The sequence below is a fragment of the Leopardus geoffroyi genome, chromosome A3, assembly GCF_018350155.1.
Source record: "Leopardus geoffroyi isolate Oge1 chromosome A3, O.geoffroyi_Oge1_pat1.0, whole genome shotgun sequence".
Classification (NCBI taxonomy): domain Eukaryota; kingdom Metazoa; phylum Chordata; class Mammalia; order Carnivora; family Felidae; genus Leopardus; species Leopardus geoffroyi.
The window spans coordinates 76,388,750-76,408,872 of NC_059336.1; the positions used below are offsets into that span (position 1 = coordinate 76,388,750).

Here is a 20,123-nt window from a genome sequence, read left to right on the forward strand (position 1 = left end):
TCTTTAATGTTCTGCAGTTTTGACTATGGTGGGCTGGAGTGCAGATTTATTATCTTGTGGACTTGCAATTCTTAAATCAGAGGATTCATGACTTTTATCGGTATTTGAAAGTTATCAGATATTATTTATTCAGAAGTGCCTGGACTCTGTTCTCTCTATTCTCTATTTCTGGAGCTTTTTAGAAAATTGTGTTACTGTCACATATTTCCTTGATGTTTCATAATCTCGTCTTCATATCTTATATCTCTACTTCCTGTGTGGGAAATTCTAGATTATTTTCTCAGATCTAATCCTGGTCACTGTTCTCTTTCTAGCTCTCTCTGACCTACCATTTTGGCTATTCATTAAGTTTTAAATATTAATGATTATATATGTATTGGATGTATTATTATATAGAAAAATGCACACAACAACATATACATACAGTTTATCAGGAAAATATATCTAATAGCAAGACACTCACAATCCCCATCCAGGTCGAGCTTATAATATATCATAAAATAACCAGCACTCTAGAACCTCTAACATGTCTTCCCTCCCTTGTATTAGTAACAACACTAGTCTACACTATTTATGGTTTTAATTATACTGTTTTTTTATTATAGTGTACGTGTGTATCCCTAAACAAATATAATTTGTTTGTGGGTTTTAAATTTATATAAATATAATCATAAGTATGCATTCTGTTTTATGTTTTTTTTTCTACTTACCATTATGTCTAAGATATATCTATATTACTACAGTATATGTATTTCACTCATTTTTTTTTTGCTACGATGTGTTTCATGCTATGACTATAGTACAGTGTGTTACACATTCTAATGAAGATAGATGTGCTGGTAGTTTCCAGTATTTGACTATTCCAAATTCAAACTTACTCCCAGATTTCATCTTGGAGTTCAAATGTATTCCTTGTTCTTGGTCACTGGCACTTATAGCTCTCTGATGCTTTCTGAATTACAATCAATTTGTTCATTTTTTCATAAAATATTTTGCACTGTTTCTTATGCTACTGATACTTTGTGTCTGTTATCATTTCAAGCAGATAATTGAGCTATATGGGAGGTCTGAGTTTCTTGGGATTTATGCCTTTTGTTTATTTTCTTTACTATTTTGTAATGTTGGATCATTTCCTCATCTGTAGCCATGCTTTATTGCTGGAGGTCATGGGAGTCCAGTGTGTCCCTTGAAGATTTGTTTCTTTTGCTTCTGCAAGGTGCTCTGGGTTACCATTTGACTTCAAATCCCCTGTACCATAAAGTTGTGTGAATTTGAGCCTCAAATTCCTGAAGGCAACTTTGGCAGAATAAATTATCAGGAAAGACTGTACTTTGCCTCACACTCATGGTCTAGGCCAAAATAAGGTGGGGTTTTTTTGTTTTTCTTTCTGTGTTTGTCATTGGTGAATTCCCTTTCTTCTTTTATTCTTTCCCTCTCCTTCTTCTACCTCCTTCCCTCCCTTCCTTTCTCCCCACTTTCTCCCCTTCCCCCATCTCCCTATTTCTTTCGCTCTCTTTTTTTAATGTTTCACACTAATACAAGACATAGCACTTTAAAAATTCTGACTTTATGTGGCCATCTTAACTTCAAATGTCTGCCTCTTGCAGACCCAGGGACTTGTCTTTTTCCCAAGAGAGCTTTAACACTAATGTCCTTGTTTATCCAGAGTGGGCAGCCTTTCTACCTAGCCTAGAACATTAAGGCTCCCTGTGGTTTTTAGATTTCTGTTTATTTTTGACTTCCTTATTGTTTGTTTATTTCACCAGATGAACTCTTCATTTATGAGAAAGTTTGATTATTCAGCATCCTATTTATTTTATACAAGGTTTTTGGTTTATCTAGTGTGTTACTTTATTGACATTTTTTATCAGACTTCATCATATTTTAGTTTTTCTAGTTGCCTTCTGTGTAAACCTGGTTGCCAATGTTAGAAACTCAAATGTATTAAGCAAAGGGGATTTTTTTTAACTCTTATCACTGAGAAGTATAGGGCTTTTTCTGGCTTCAGGTATGGATAGTATAGGGTTTAAGCAATGTCCACTGAGCCCTTTCTCGCTTCCTACCTTAACCTCACTTTTATCAGTGTTGGATTTGACTTTTCAGACTTTATTTTCAGTTTAACTGAGGAAGGTAATTTCTAGGGTTTGGTAACCTTACATCTGATGGTCTACTTGTATTACATTGCATTTTAATGTCAAATCTTAGGGAGTAACTTTTTACCTAGTTGGGGCATGTTGCTCTCTTGAACTGGTTGCTGTGGCCGGTGGGTTTGTATATCCCAATTAGCCAGGCTTGGTCATGTGCCCAACTCTGAGACGTAAGGGCGGAGTACTGTGTGAAGCAATCCTACTAGATCCACGTGGGTAGTGGGAGGTTTGGTTCCTCAAGGGAAAAACCAGATAGACTTCCTAGTGAATAGAAAAAAGTGCTAGGAGGGCAGATATTCTATATGTGCCAGATGCATTTTTAGCAGCTCATCAGAGCTCTCATCAGAAATTTATTTTTGTTTATTTATTTATTTTGAGGGGGGGGGGAAGAGCAAAAGCAGGGGAAGGGCAAAAAGAGGGGGAGAGAGAGAAAAGCCCAACCAGGCTCCTCACTGTCAGTGCAGAGCCCCATGCAGGGCTCGAACCCATGAACCCTGAGATCATGACCTGAGCCAAAAACCAAGTGTTGGGCACCACCTAGGTGCCCCTTTAAAAAATATTTTTAAGTTTATTTATTTATCTCATCAGAAATTTAAATGGAAGTGTGAGACTGCTATACTGTCAACACTGTCACTGTCGATGATTGAGCATTCTTTTCAAACCCTAATAGATTAATCAGCAGTAATCTACCAACCAAGAGCCCTTTTCCTCCATCATCAAGTCCTACCAATTTCGCTTTCTGAAATCTCTGAAATCTATGTACCATTGATAGTCTAGTCCAAGCTGTAGTCCTCCTTTCTGTGATCAATCAAAATTAAATCCTTACTGATGGGTCCAGTGTCTACTCTGGTTCCCCTTCAGTCTGTTCTCCACGCTGTAGTGTAGTGATATGTTCAGAATGCATGTCTAATTATGTGTTTTCTATCCTCCACCTATACCTCAAGTTTTTAAAACCTTTCATTAGGCAGAAGTTATTAACCAGATTTGCATCTGGCCCAACATCACTTCTCAAACTGTCCTGGCCATAATTCCCTTTTGTATAGATTCAATTATGCATCCTCTTATTACTATCTACCTCCCCCTTTTTACATTTATTATACTTAAAGTTTTGCACTTGTGCTTGAGTATTTGATGAATGTCCGATTTCTCCATTAGACTATAAAAGCACATACCATGTCTGTTTTCCATTATCTTTTAATTTTTTAATTACAAATGTTTAATCTTTTAATACCAGCTAGAATGTGGTTTAGCTTACAGTAGAAAATAAATATTTGTTTCATTCATTAATTGATGGATTACCAAAAAGAGACCTCCATGGTAACTAGGACAATTTATTTGTTCAACATCCATCTCCAAGAGCTTTCTAGTCCATTGATTTTGGATTTAGGCCTTCCAATATAATCTGACTTGGAAGTTTATGGAGAATATTATGTAGCTATCAGATGACAAGTGTGGGATGTTTCGAATATAGGTCAACATATAGTTATGTTCCTGAATAATGTGAAAGGAAGATGCAGACTTTAAGTGGTAGGGCTATACTGACTGAAATAATCAAGGAGTAGCCCATTGCACCTTTCCCAGAGCCAGTGTTGTACTAAGAGGACCGGGATTAGGACAGGGCTATTTCTCCCCAGGCTTGGGCACCGCACTAGTAAAAATAGTCTGCTGTAGGGTGGGAAGAAAGGCTTTTCTTATTTCTTCTATAACAGGACTGGACCCCTTCTTCTGTACATACTCTTTTGTTTTTTCTTGCTTTAGATATGGATAATCCATTCCTCTTGCATGGGTGAAAGTGTAATGAATTTACGTACATCAAGGCGAAAAGAGAGTTTTACTTGATCTAGACAAGTTTAGTTTTTTTTGTTACTGTAAAGAGGTCTGGGTTCATAATTTGTATCCAGTATCAACTAACATTGAAGTAATAGTTTCTTCAAATGGTTGGTAACGTTTCTGATGTTAAAAATTTTGGAGAGTGGTTAAAAAAATGTGCATAAGTTGACTCTACTGTAAAGTAGAATTGACATATTTTAGTAAATTTGTGGGTTTTTTTTTTGCATCTATCATGTGAAATAAAAGAAAGTCCGTGGAGTAGGAGAAATTTTAGAAGTAGTCATAAGAGGACAGTGTTTGATAAACATACTGAAAATTTACCTGAAGAATTTGATCTTGTTCTCCATTTGTTAGGTGCTGATATTTAATCATATTGAATACTAGCTTCACCATCTTTCCTTTCACTTTCCTTTAAACATAATACTGACACCTAACACAATGCCTTGCAAATCCTAGCCTCATGGTAAAGAAGTACTGGTTGAATGAATGAAGGAATGCATGGATGAAGAATGAATGGATGAATGGCAAGTTTCTAGACTTTTATAGCACAAATAAATATACAAGTCAACATACCAAGATTTGAAAAACATAATTTTTTAAATAATTTAGATAACGGAGATGAAAGGATCGATTGGATCTAAAAATTTGAACAGTGGAATTTTCAGAAGTTGAATTGCTATATCTAAAACACAAATGGCAAATACTAAGATAAAATGAAATTGAAATGCATGTAATTATGAGATACACATTCTTTAATGTAGGAATGATGGATTGCCAGGGTCAGAAGATGATTTTTAAAAGAGTTTATTCTCATTATCACTTGATTTATTTTAGAATTTTGCCACATAGAAATTGTTCTGAACTTTTTAGTTAAGATGCATATGTTTTTCTTTCTGAATTATCATAGATTTTAATTTAGTAACATTGAATCAGTGGGTTTTAATATGTATCATTTACTGGGTTTAATGCTGTACATCTAGAAAATATTTTCCGCTACATTTGGATCTGTGTGATTAATATCTGTTGTTTTCCATGATTAAATATTTGAATATGGTTTATGGCAAAGTGTGGGCTCTGGCGTCAGATAGATTTGAGTTTCAATCCCCAATCTGATACTTCTCAGCAAATTATTCAACATTTGAACCTTAGTCAGATCTTGTGTAACATGGAGATAATACCTACCATAAGAAGTTCTTGGGAGGATGCAATAAGTGAATATATGTGAAGTGCTTAGCTCAGTGTCTGCTATATAGTAGGTGTTCGGTAATTGTGAACAGCCAATTCTCACCACCCCCCTTGTGTTTTGTTCTGCAGCTTTCCCCACAAATAAACCAGATAAAGATGCAAGACATGTAATAAAAGTGGTGAGTATTGCTCTTAAATTTGTATTTCACTTTTTTCTTTTCTGCTTTTTTCCTGGTATCTTTGTAAAACTGTTTCTTAGCTTTTCTAATTTTACTTATCGATAAATATAGTATTATGGTATATTTTCACATTCTTAAAATGTAAAGATTGGAGAACTTTGTTCTTCTGTGTTGACATTTATCATCTTTGTATCCTATCTAGCTATCTCTCCTCTTATTTCTTCCCTTCCTTCCTCTCTACTCTAGATGGTAAGGACCTTAAAGGCGAGGATGAGGTTTTATTTCTGTTTGTATCCCCTATGCCTAACACAATGGATGAAATGTAGTAGACACTTAATAAAGGTATCATGTATGAATGAACCCCAGGGTAGTTTACAGTATATCTACCCTGATGTCCATGTTGGTAGATGCTGAATATCTTTGTATGTGTGTATATCCAGTTGTCAGTATTTTTAGCAGGTTCTTTCCATAAGAAGACTACTTTCATGTGTAAGATTGTATAGACAGCATTACAGGTGTTAAATTTAAACATGAGATTCTCCAAGTTTAGTGCTTTCTGAGCTTTTTAATGGAAATTTGATGCCTCTATTTTATAGTAAATTATTCAAGCACTATTATATATTACCAGTGTGTACTCATATTTTCACAGTTGAAATACCAAATCTATCTTTAAGATTTTTTTCCTAATAAAATTAATTGTTCTTATCTTTTATAGGAATATCAGGAAAATGGCCCATTATTTTCAGAACTTAAATTTTATCAAAGAGCTGCAAAAAAAGACTATAGTAAGTAAATTTAGCAAAGCAAGCTACTTCTGTATAGTTTGCTGAAGTGAGTGTTAATATATTTCTCTTTTCTGGCCTTCTGGAAAATTCTTTTCAATCACGAATTTTATTGTAAAATGATACAATTAGTTATTATATAAAAATAAGATAGATGGTATATAAATGTTGATATTACATACATAATGAGTTATATATTTCAAATCAAAGTTGTTTCCACTACTTTACATACAATATTAGGTTGTTGGTCTAAGCTACTAAGTGTTCTTTAAGTGTAAAAGATAGTAGAATGAAATCATAATTTTTAATAGAAAACCATGTGGAGTCAAAGGTAATAAAGAAAATATATTAAAATGGGCAGCAGATATATAAACAAAAGGAATGGCCATAGAATGGATTAGTGTAAGGTGTATGGAAATGATTAAACATTGAAATGATTTAGAACATGTAGAAGCTAAAACTTTTAGAACTTTTAGAAGCTAAAAGTGTTAGAAACTTGAATGTTGGAAAATCAATTGGAGCTGGAAATCACATGTGAGAACCACCAGTTAGAGGAATTTAATGAGAAATGAATGTGAGCAGAGCTGAGGAATAAGTGAAACATTTTCTAAATACAGTAGAATATAGATGGACAAAGTAAAACTTAACGGAAGTTGATATGAATAAAAGTGATACAGTCAAGATCCTCTACATTATGCTTAAGAAAAAGAATAATGAGTCTAGACTCAATAATTAACTTTGTTTTCCTTAATAAAACCTAAATGTTATGAAAGTAGTCTTTACTAACTGCTTAAACTATGTCAGGGTGACAAATAGAATCCATTAAACATTGATTACCTATCGTAGAGCTGTCTTACACATTAAACATATATGGTAGAAAAGTGGAAAATAAACTACCTGATGATTTCAGTGGATTTGACTTTTTTAGACTAAATTTAGTCAAAAAAGTTTCTGTATAACAATTTCATAGTAAATTATTTTTCTGCCCAATTTCTATTTTTTCAACCACCATGGCTTTAGATTTTTAAGTAATGGAAAAGAAAAAGCCATCTCTCTACTGATACTTTGGTAGTTAACATATGTTATATTTTATTTTATTTTAATTTTTTGAGCATATGTTATGTTTTGGAATTTAACATATAAGGGAATGAATTTTTTTTTCATGAATAGAAAGATCTGAGTATATGATAGCAGTGCATTTTATGACCATGACTACTTCTGTTTTGGTTATAATTGATTTAATTTAAAATTTCTGTATATGTTTTTATGTTAATTATGGTGACAGAGAATTTAAAAGCCACTGGATAGATAGATATTAGATTCTTTAAAACATTTTCCAGGAAGTCTAATTTCTACTTAGGTTAGCTAGATAAGTTTTAGGATCTATGTAAAAGTGAGAAATAACATTTCTAAAATTAAATAACTTTTTTCCTGTTAAATTTGTCTTTGTAGTCAAAAACTGGATAGAACTCAAACAACTTGATTATTTAGGAATTCCTATGTTTTATGGATCCGGTATTACTGAATTCAAGGGAAGAAGGTAAAATGCAATTATTATAATCAAGTGTTGTTCTATGACTGTTTCTTACGTGGTCTAATACCTGTTGCTATGTAACTAATTACCTAATTCATAGTGATTTATAACAACAGACTAATATCATCTTAGTTTCCATGATCAGTTTCTATAACTGGGTTACCAGCTCGGGACTTGTGAGGATGTAGTTAGCTGCCTGCTGGGTTACAGTCATCTCCCTACTTGACTGGGGAAAGATCTCTTTTCAAGGTCACTGCTGTAGCTATTGGCAAGCCTCACTTTCCCATCATGTAGGTCTCTCCGTAGGCTGCCTCAATGTTATAAAGACATGGTGGCTGGCTTTCCCTAGAGGAAGTAATAGGAACAGAGAGAGAGAGAGAGAGGGAGAAAGAGAGCATATGTGTGTGCACGCACACACACACACACACACACACACACACACACACACACACACACGAGCATGCATCCAAGAAGAAAGCCAAAGCCTTTTTATAATTGAAACTGTTTAGTCAAAATTTTATTTAACTTCTAGTTAGTTAATATAGAGGGTAATATTAGTTTCAGGAGTAGAATGTAGGGACTCATCACTTACATACAACCAGTGCAAATCGTAACAAGTGCCCTCCTTAATCTCCATCACCCATTTAGTCCATCCCTCACCCATGCCTCTCCAACAACCCTCAGTTCCTTATAGTTAAGAGTCTTCTGGTTTGCTCCCTTCTCTTTTTTCCCCCTTCCCCTATGTTCATCTGTTTTGTCTCTTAAATTCCACATATGGTATTTGTCTTTCTTTGACTGACTTATTTCAAATCTTATAGTAATATCACATCATTTCCGCTGTAGTCTCTTTGCTAGAGGCAAGTCACTAAGTCTACTCCATATGTAAGAGGAGATTCAATTAAACTTCATCTCTTGAGAAGAGGCACAAGAAAAAATTTGTGGAAATATTTTTTAAATCACCACATATGGCTAGTCATCACATATAAATAACTGAGTAGTGATTTTTAAAGAAGAAAAAAATTCGGGGCACCTGGGTGGCTCAATTGATTAAGCATCCGACTTTAGCTCAGGTCATGATCTCGCGGTTTGTGAGTTGGAGCCCCGTATCCGGCTCTGTGCTGACAGCTCAGAACATGGAGCCTGCTTCAGATTCTGTGTCTTCTTCTCTCTCTCTGCCCCTCCCCTGTTCACATTCTGTCTCTATCTCTCAAAAATAAACATTAAAAAAAATTAAAAAAGAAAAAAAATTCTATTTGTTAGGTATCCCATTTGGTCCTTTCAATAGCCTTTAAAATAGTGATGTTTTCTTTCCTAAGTGAGAAAATAGGCTCAGTGGTCAGTGCTTTGTTCAAATGGTCTTCAAATGCTATCACTAAAAAATGAACAAACAGTAATCTGGAAACAAAGTAAAGGGCTGTTAATAGAGGACTGAGTGACTGAGTAGATCATGGTATATCCATATCATGTACTATTATGCAGCCCATGAAAGGAATCAATTACAGCTATACCAGTTGAGGGGTGCATAGGTGGCTTGGTGATGAAGCATCCGACTCTTGATTTTGGCTCAGGTCATGACCTGAGTTCATGGGATCGAGCACTGTGTTGGGCTTCATGCTGTGAGCACGCAGAGCCCACTTGGGATTCTCTCTCTCTGCCTCTCCCCATCCCTTCCCACCCCGAATAAACAGACATGAAAAAGAGAGCTAATGCAGTTGATTTGGAAGGATTTCAGTGAGCTATTAATGAAAAAAAATATGATGCAGAAAAGTGCATATAATAAGATCACATTTTTGTAAAACAAGGACAAAAATTCCTCTATGTCTGTGTTCATGTGTGTATACATAGATCAATAAAGAATAGGGGCTGGTGTGGATCTGTCAAGGGAAGACAAGAAGGGGTGGAGGTGCCAAACAGAAAGGAAGTACATTTTTTAAAAAAGTCATATTTGTATGTGTATGGAGAAAGTAATTATGATTTATAAGCTCAAGAAGCAAATATAAATAAAACTTTCTGTCCAAACAAATAATTTGTTCAAGGTCACACAGTGAGAAGGTGATGCAGTCAAAATGAATCAAACTCAGGACTCTTTAATTTAGGAAGAGTATTCTCTTTTCATGGTCTAAGAGTGAGTATGAATGTTTCAGCACAACATTCTCTTCTTCTAGAAAACTAACTGCAAAGTAAATACTGACTAGTATTTTTCTGTAAAAGAACAGCAAGATTATTAACGTACACTCATTCTTTAATGGTTCAGGTTGCAGTATTCTTTGTTGTTAGGTTGAGGGTATTTTTCCTTGTTTCAAATTCATAAATAGGCAGTTTCAAGCATTGCTATCTTAAGATCTCTTTTTGACGTCTCCTTCTTATAGTTACAGATTTATGGTAATGGAAAGACTAGGAATAGATTTACAGAAGATCTCAGACCAGAATGGTACTTTTAAAAAGTCAACTGTCCTGCAGCTAGGTATCCGAATGGTAAGAAGGAATGACTTATTTCACATGCCTCATTTTCAGATTATTTACTTGTTACAATACACAAATCGTTGCCCTTTGTGGAATTATCAGAGAATGAAGGATTATTGCCCTAGAAATGTCAGTTATTTAGAGTAGAGGCTATTTTGGTGAAATTGATAACAGTGGGCTCTGTAAGTGACAGAATGTGCTGTGTTTGGCACTACAAACTCAATTAGGCATTGGTTCTACAGTCTGATTTTTTTTTCCCCTCACAGCTTTGTTTTACATATCAGAACAAGCTTGCATTGCTATAAGAATAACCTCTCTTTTGTCAGTTGTATTTATAACAATGCAAACTATGGCAAAATATATTATTTTCCATACTAAACATGTGACAGTATGGGGCGCTGTGCAGTTTTTATTATGAGTTTGGGATGGTGGCAGTAATTAGTATGGCAATGAATAATATATACTTTGCCAAATAAGAAGCAATGAAATCTTAATAGCACCCATGCACACATTTTGTTTATATCACATATTTGTCTTATCTTGTTTGTGTTGGGTTTGCCCAAGCTCCATTTTATTTTTTCCATTTTAAATAGAATGAAACTACTCATGCCAGGTTGGGATGTGGCAAATAGAACTCGCTAATTTTCCCGTTCATCCATTCATCCGTTTAGCCAGCCAGCAAATGTTTATTGAGCACTGGGTGAAGGTAATATGCAAGGCTCAAGGGCTTTAAAGATGAAGCTCAGGTTTTTTTCCTATTACTGTCCAAAGGGAGAATGCCTTTCTCTGAGCTCATGGACACGGTGTTTTGTTCTGGGGTCTCCAAAACTTGATTTATAATCATTGCTTGGGTGAGGAATTCCTGAGTGGGCTTCATGATTATTGTACAGTGTATCTCGGATTTTTTCCTCCTTGCACAGTGTGATTTGGCCACCAGGCTGTCGGGAACATAGGTATCAGCATTGTTGAATCTCGGTCCCCTTTCATCAGAAGTTTAATTAAAACACTTGATATTTGAGGATCATGTTGTTCAACTTTTTTTCCAAGATAAGTGACCAGTTCATGTGATATTTGAGAATAGGCAAACACATAATTGTATAATATGTCACTTTGTTATTGTTAATGAGAAAAAATACATGTTATTCTATATTCAAAATGTTCAAGTTGATCATGAGTTTGAAATAGACATTAGTATAACCTTATATATTTCTTTTCATAGTTGGATGTTCTGGAATATATACATGAAAATGAATATGTTCATGGTGATATAAAAGCAGCAAATCTACTATTAGGTTATAGAAATCCAGATCGGGTAAGTACAGTATTAAGCTTTTGCTTTCAGTAAGGATCCTCAAAGTATCATACTGAGACATTCAAAAATCAAACTCCTAACCCAGGAGAGTTTATAAATGAGGATTAACATGATGAACGTTGTGATTTATCTTACCTTGCTTATCTCATTTAATGCACTAAACTGATAAGTAATTAGGATGAGGACACTGAGACTCAGAGGGGTTCATTTGTTAATGGACATATAGTAAAATGGCTGAAATTTGACCTTCAGAGTGAATATAAAGAACTATCAAAATTCAGTGGGAGAAGGGATGGATTTGTGCAGAGAAAAAAAAAAATTAAAAGTCATATTAGCTCCCCTTTCACTGTATAAACACTTAAGTCTTAAACAGAGCAGCTTTTCCAGTGGAACTTTCTCTAATGATGGAAATATTCTATATGATACTGTCCAGTATGGTAGCCATGAGCCACGTGTGGCTATCCAGCACCTGAAACATGGGTAGTGTACCATCAAATGCTGATGAGGATGGAGAATGTCAGGAACTCCCATTCATTGCTGCTGGAAATGCAAAATGACATGGCCACTGTGGCAGACAGTTTGGCGTTTTCTTTAAAAGCTGAACATATTCGTAACATATGATCTGCAATTACACTGCTTGGTATTTACCCAAAGGAGTTGAAAACTTATATCCACACAAAAACCTACACACACATGTTTATAGCAGCTTTATTCATAGTTGCCAAAACTTGAAGCAATGAAGATGTCCTTTAATAGGTGAATGGATAAATAAACTGTGGTATATCCAAATAAGGCAATATTACTCAATGTTAAAAGAAGTGAGCAGTCAAGACATGAAAAGACATGGAGGAACCTTAAATGCATTTTACTAAGTGAAAATCTATATAATTCCAACTTTACAAGGTTTTGGACAAGGAGAAACTATGGAGACACTAAAAAGATCAGTGATTGCTAGGGCTTAGAGGGAAGGGAGTGATGAATAGGCAGAGCACAGAAGATTTTTAGGGAAGTGAAACTGTTCTGTAAGATACTACAATGGTGGATATATGTTGCTACACATTTGTCAAAACTCATAGAATGTTCAACACCAAAAGTGAGCCCTATTGCAAACTATAGACTTTTGGTTATAATGATGTGTTGCTGTGTAAGGAATGTAAGTTCATCCATTGTAACAGATGTAATACTCTGGTATGGGATGGAGACTGTCTGGGGGGAGGGGCAGTGGGTATATGAGAACTCACTGTACTTTCCACTCAGTTTTACCTGAATTGCTCTAAATTTGCCAAAACTGAATATAAATTAACTGCTTTAAAAAAAATCTCTAAAAAATGTGGCTAGTGTGACTGAGGAACTGAATTTTAAATTTAACTTAATTATTAATTAATTTTTTATTTTACTTTGCTTTCTCTCCCTCACCCCCAGCTTTCTTGAGGTAGGATTGTCAAAAAAATGCATATGTTTAGGTTGTACAACATGATTTTTTAAAGGTGTACAAAGTGATGATGTATATGTTGTGAAGTGATTGCCATCATCAATTTAATTAATGCATTCGTTTCATATAGCTACTTTTTTGTTTGCTTTTGTGGTAAGACCACTTAAGATCTACTCTTGGCAAATTTGAAGTACATAGCATTATTAACTCTTGTCTCCATGCTGTATGTTAGAGCCCTAGAACTTATTCATCTTTTTTGACCAACATCTCCCTATTTCCTCCACACACCCCCCACCACCACCCCCAGCCCCTGGCAACCACTTTTCTACTTGCTGGTTCAGTAAGTTTTACTGTTTTACATGCCACGTATAAGTGAGATAATACAGTCTTTCTGTGTCTGACTTAATGTCCTCCAGGTTCATCCATGGTGTCACAAATGGCATATTTCCTTTTATGGCTGAATAATTCTGTTGCATGTGTATACCACATTTTCTTTATTCATTCATCCATCCATCAGTGAACACTAAGGTTATTTACTTATTTTGGCTGTTGTGAAAAATGCTGCAGTAACACGAGAGTGCACATATCTCCTTAAGATAATGATTTATTTTCCTTTTGGTATATACCCAGAAGTTGGATTGCTGGATCATATGATAGTTGCATTCAGAGGAACTGCTTGACTATTTTGCATAAAGACTATACAGTACACAAGGGTTCCCTTTTCTTCACACCCTCCCCACTGGTTATCACTGGTTATCACTGGATAACACTGGTTATCTCTTGTCTTTTTCATAACAGCCATCTTAACAGGTATAGAGTGATGTCTCATTGTGGTTTTGGTGTTCATTTCCCTGATGATAATATTGAGGACCTTTTCTTATACCTGTTGGGCATGTGTATGCCTTCTTTGGAAAAATGTCTGTGCAGGTCCTTTGTATATTTTTCAGTTGGCTTATTTTCTTGCTAGTGAGTTGTATGAGTTCTTCTATACTTTGGATATTAACCCTTTATCATATCTATGGTTTGCAAATATTTTCTCCAGTTTGGGAGTTTGCCTTTTTATTTTGTTGGTGACTTCCTTTGCTGTGTGGAATCTTTTTGGTTTGAGGTAGTTCTACTTGTTTATTTTTGTCTTCATTGCCTATGCTTTTAGTGTCAGTTGAAAGAATCATTGCCGTGACCCATGTTCATGGATCGCAAGAACTAATATTGTTAAAATGTCCATACTACCCAACACAATCTACAGATTCACTGCAATCCCTATCAAAATTCCAATGGTATTTTTCATAGAAACAGAAAAGAGAATCCTAAGGTTCGTATGGGACCACAAAAGACCGTGAATAGCCAAAGCAATCTTGAGAACAAAGTTGGAAGCATCATACTTCCTGATTTCGAATATATGACAATGTTATAGTATAAAAACAGTACACTATTGGCATAAAAACAGTGGACCAAAACAGAGAGCTCAGAAATAAACTCACACAGATACAATGAACTAGTCTTTGACAAGGGTACCAGTAATATACAATGGGGAAGGGATAGTCTCTTTAGTAAATAATGGTGGGCAACTGGATAGCTACATGCAAAAGAATGAAACTGGACTCTTATACCACACATAAAAATTAACTCAGAATGGATTAAAGACTTAAATGTAAGGCCTGAAACCATAAAACCAGAAGAAAACACAGGAAAATAGCTTAAATTAATTTAAATTTCAATAACTACGTGTGGCTGGTAGCCACTGTATCAGACAAAAGAGATTTAACATTTTTTAAATTGACTCTATAAGAAATTTAAAAAGTCATAGTTGAATATTTACCTGAACTCTGAGGAGGAGGAAAATTTTTTTTATATAATGGTACTGAAGAACAAATCCTAGAAAATATTGAGAAATTTCCAACTTTAAGGTGTCTACGTTTAAAAAGTTGAAAAAAATGAAAGAAATGACAAAATGGAAAGTAGAATTATGACAGATATTTGAGGAGATGTATCAAACTCAAAAAAATTAATAAGAGGGGCGCCTGGGTGGCGCAGTCGGTTAAGCGTCCGACTTCAGCCAGGTCACGATCTCGCGGTCCGTGAGTTCGAGCCCCGCGTCAGGCTCTGGGCTGATGGCTCAGAGCCTGGAGCCTGTTTCCGATTCTGTGTCTCCCTCTCTCTCTGCCCCTCCCCCGTTCATGCTCTGTCTCTCTCTGTCCCAAAAATAAATAAACGTTGAAAAAAAATTAATAAGAAAAACACTAAATATTTTCTTAAAACAATGACTAAAAGGAATTAACAGAACAGAGAAGAAATACAGCTGTCAGAAATGGATAAACAATAGTTCACCATCACTAAAAAGAAGAGAGATGCAGAGGTAACATTTTCAAAGAACGTATCAGATTGGAAAAGCCTGAAATAATAATCTGATGATATCGAGCTGATGAAGTACAGGCACTTGTAGACCGCCAGTGGGAATGTAAATTAAATGGGAGTAGAAGAAGAAATTAAGTTAATGGAAGGGCAATTTGGCAATGTATATTAAAATCCTGTAAACGTCTGCATACTTTTTTAAGGTTAGGTTTTGTGAAGTATAATTTACAAACAGTAAAATTCACCCTTTTAACTGTACAGCTTGATGTGTTTTGACACATGTATATCATATAACCACCACTGCAATCATGATACAGAATGTTCCTATCATCCTCACACTTTCTGTCCTTCCCCCACACCTGCTTAGTTCCCTTCTCTCACTCCCCTAACCCCTGGTGATGATTTCTGCCCCCACAGTTTTTGCATGTTTAAGGAATGTCATATAAAAATGGAATTATAGGATATATACCCTTGTGTCTGGCTTCCTTCACCGAGCATGATGTTTGGGTGATTTACCTGGGCTGTAGTTGTTAGTAGTTGATTCTTCTTTAATGATAGGTAGTATTCCATGGAAAACTACCACAGGGTATCTGTTTACCTGTTGGAGATTTGTGTCTTTTCCAGTTTGGGGGCAATTATTAGTAAAGTTGCTATAAGCATTCACATAAAGTTATGTAGGTATATGTTTTAACAACTTCTAGGTAAATAACTAGGAGTGGGATTTCTGGATTATATGGAAGTATATGTTTAATTTAAAAGAAGCAGCCAAACTGTCTTCCAGAGCGGTAGTACCATTGTTATACATTCCCACCAGTGATGTGTAGTTCTCCACATCTTGCCACCACTTGGTTTCATTAGTTTTTAAAATTTTAGCCATTATGGTAAATGTGGTGTCATATCTAGTAGTCTTAATTTGCATCAGTTATGTAATGACTGATGATACGGAGCGTCTTTCATGTATATATTTGCCACTCTTTTATCTTCTTTGGTGAATTATATGCTCCCATTTTTAAATCAAATTTGTCTTAAGAGAGCTTTATTTTTTAAGGATAGGAACATTTTGTCAGATACTTGTTTGCAGATTTTTTCTACATCTGTAGCTTATCTTTTCATTTTCTTATCAGTGTCTTTCAGAAAGCAGTTGTTTTTAATTATAATGAGGCCCAGTTTATGATTTTTTTTTCTTTTTATGATTTGTGCTACTTCTGTCCTAAGCTAGGATCATAAAATGTTTTCTCATAAGTTTTCTTCAAGGGGTTTTATACAACTCTTATATTTAGATTCCTGATCTGTTTCAAGTTTGTATTTGGTGCCAGGTAAGGATCAAGGCTCCTTTCTAGGGGGAGGGTGGACATACATATGGGACATCCATATGTATGTATACATACATACATATGATGTTGAAGTGAACCCCAGTGAATTGCTTTCGGCTCCTCTGTCAGAATTATTGACCATCTATGAATGGGTCTATTTCTGGATTCTCTGTTACAGTATCATACAGTCATTATCACAGTTCATGGTCTGGAAAGTAGGAGGAGTCTTTCAACTCTGTTCTTTTCTTCAAAATTATTTTGACTTTTCTGGCTACTTTGCAATTCCTTTTGTAATATTTTAGAATCAGTTTGTCAATTTCTGTCCCAAAACCTGCAAGGATTTTGATTGAGATTGTGTTTTCATAGCTAGTACATTTCTTGCTTTTATAGCTAGTAATATTACTTTGTTCAACTTTGTCTGATATTAATATAACCACACCCCTTTCTTTTGATTAATGTTTACATTATATAGCTTCTCCCTTCTTTTAACCTAATCAATCTCTAATTTCTTCGAGACAGTATGTTCATTTTGAGGCTATTTTTTAAGCTTTGCTAAAATGAGTCTATAGTAGCCTTTACTTCTGTGGATAGTTTATTCCTGGTTCTATGCTGTGAAGTTCTGTGATTTCTAATGGAATTCCGTGTGAGGACTTAACTCTGGTTGGTCAGAACTCAACTCCCAGCTCTTTGTGAACCCTGGGAGTTATTCTTCTCCCTACTCCTATTGGTCGTTGGCTCCACCTTTTATACTACAGGTAAGGAGATCCTTAGGCAGATTTTTCTGGAACTTCCTCCCCTCCTGCCCCTGCCCCTACCCCTACCCCCATGTAGCTCCCTCTTCTCCTAAACTCCTCTCTGCAATTTCAGGCTCTTTGGGAGCCTCGCTGAATTCAATGACTGTGTCGTCAGGATTGCTGTACTGCTGTTAGGATTTCCCTTCCTGTTCTTGAGTTTGGAATTGTCACCAGGCAGAAAGCTGGGGCATCTGTGGGACTCAACTAATCTTTTTTTCCCTCATTTTCTCAAAGATCTCAGTCATATGCTGCCTGTTTAATATCCAAAACATTTGTATTTTTCATTTTATGCAGTTTCCCCCAGGCAGTGGCAGTGTAAATCCAGTCACTGTATTCCTTTTTTTGCCAAAAGCAAAAAGGGCTAGTTTTATTTTTTTATTATTTTTTTAATATGAAATTTGTTATCAAATTGGTTTCCATACAACACCCAGTGCTCATCCCAACAGGTGCCCTCCTCAATGCCCATCACCCACCCCCCCTCCCTCCCACCCCCTTCATCAGCCCTCAGTTTATTCTCAGTTTTTAAGAGTCTCTTATGGTTTGGCTCTCTCCCTTTCTAACTTTTTTTTTTTCCTTCCCCTCCCCCATGGTCTTCTGTTAAGTTTCTCAGGATCCACATAAGAGTGACAACATATGGTATCTGTCTTTCTCTGTATGACTTATTTCACTTAGCATAACATGCTCCAGTTCCATCCACATTGCTACAAAAGGCCATATTTCATTCTTTCCCATTACCAAGTAGTATTCCATTGTGTATATAAACCACAATTTCTTATCCATCCATCAGTTGATGGACATTTAGGCTCTTTGCATAATTTGGCTATTGTTGAAAGTACTGCTATAAACACTAGGGTACAGGTGCCCCTATGCATCAGCACTCCTGTATCCCTTGGGTAAATTCCTAGCAGTGCTATTGCTAGGTCATAGGGTAGATCTATTTTTAATTTTTTGAGGAACCTCCACACTGTTTTCCAGAGTGGCTGCACCAGTTTGCATTCTCACCAACAATGCAAGAGGGTTCCCGTTTCTCCACATCTTCTCCAGCACTATAGTTTCCTAATTTGTTCATTTTAGCCATTCTGACTGGCGTGAGGTGGTATCTGAGTGTGGTTTTGGTTTGTATTTCCCTGATGAGGAGTGATGTTGAGCATCTTTTCATGTGCCTGTTGGCCATCTGGATGTCTTCTTTAGAGAAGTTCTATTCATGTTAATAGAAGTTCTTCTACTCATGTTTTCTGCCCATTTCTTCACTGGATTATTTGTTTCTCGGGTGTGGAATTTGGTGAGTTCTTTATAGATTTTGGATACTAGAAAAAGGGCTAGTTTTAAATAATTTGTGTGTGTGTACGTGAAATGTTTGCTCATGTCTTTTGCCTGTTTCTCTCTCTTTTTTTTTGTTTTTTTTATTCCCTCTCTTTTGAAGAGTTCTTTAAATATATAAGCCCATCATCTATTACAGATTTTACAAATATGTTCTTTCAATTTGCCTTCTGTCCTTTGATTATATTTGTGATGTTTTATTGCCACATAGAAGGTGAAACTTTATTTTTAATGCGGTCAAATTATTAATTTTTTATTTACTATGGGTATTCAAGCATGATTAAAAACCTTGCTCCACAGAGAGATTTTATATGAATTTAATTGTATATTTTCATTTTTTACATTTAAATCTCTTATTAATTTAGAGTTTATTCTTTTACATGAGAAGAAGTGTTGACTCAGTGTTGTCATTTTCTAAATGATTTTCTAGTTTTTCCAATGCTATTTTTTTTTTTTTTTTTTTTTTTTTTTTTTGCTTCAGGTCACCTGAGTGTCTCAGATGGTTGAGTGTCTGACTTGATTTCGACTCACGTCATGATCTCACGGTTCTTGAGTTTGTGCCCCGCATTGGGCTCTGTGCTGGCAGTATGGGGTCTGCTTGAGATTCTCTCTTTCTCCCTCTCTCTCTGCCTCTCTCCTGCTTGCGCTCTCTCTTGCTCTCAAAACAAACTTGAAAAAAATTTTTTTTTGCCTTCAGTGATATTAGATGCCACCTTTATCAGATACTAAACTTCCATATGTACTTGAGTTCATTTCTGTACTTTCTACTGAATCCTTCTGGTTTGTCTAATTATGTTTAATTATAATACTAGTGCATTAATATCTGAGGCTTTATAACATAATTTAATATCTGATGAGGCTTTGTGCCTTGTAGCTTTCTTTTTCAGTATTACTCTAGATATTTATAGTTTCTATATTATTTTGTTTAGCTTCATTTAAAAAATACATGTTGGCTGGGGTGCCTGAGTGGCTCAGTCGGTTAACCATCTGACTTTGGCTCAAGTCATGATCTCGTGGTTCGTGAGTTCGAGCCCTGCGTCAGGTTCTGGGCTGACAGCTCGGAGCCTGGAACCTGCTTCAGATTCTCTTCAGAGTGCCTGCGGCTTGCACTCTGTCTCTTGCATTGCCTCAAAAATAAATAAACGTTAAAAAAAAAATACATGTTGGCATTTTTATTGTCATTTTGTTAAATTTTTAAATTAACTTGGGGAAGACCTGACATCTTTATGATATATAGATGCTTTTCAACAGCAAGGAATGATTTTGTTTTTTTTGTTTTTTTTTTTTTTTTTCCAACGTTTATTTATTTTTGGGACAGAGAGAGACAGAGCATGAACGGGGGAGGGGCAGAGAGAGAGGGAGACACAGAATTGGAAACAGGCTCCAGGCTCTGAGCCATCAGCCCAGAGCCTGATGCGGGGCTCGAACTCACGGACCGCGAGATCGTGACCTGGCTGAAGTCGGACGCTTAACCGACTGC

The 20,123-nt window shown here is 35.7% G+C and overlaps 1 protein-coding gene across 6 annotated transcripts in view; it reads left to right on the plus strand.

Annotated features, from left to right (window-relative positions):
* Positions 1 to 20,123, plus strand: part of VRK2 (VRK serine/threonine kinase 2) — a 104,259-nt gene that overhangs the window by 23,384 nt on the left and 60,752 nt on the right. For 4 of the 6 annotated variants that reach the window (XM_045446121.1, XM_045446120.1, XM_045446124.1 and 1 more), the window contains exons 3-7: positions 5,292 to 5,341; positions 6,057 to 6,126; positions 7,576 to 7,663; positions 10,027 to 10,132; positions 11,340 to 11,432. In XM_045446121.1, the coding sequence (XP_045302077.1) occupies positions 5,292 to 5,341; positions 6,057 to 6,126; positions 7,576 to 7,663; positions 10,027 to 10,132; positions 11,340 to 11,432 (407 nt within the window). The other 2 variants (XM_045446122.1, XM_045446125.1) reach the window with 2 other exon arrangements.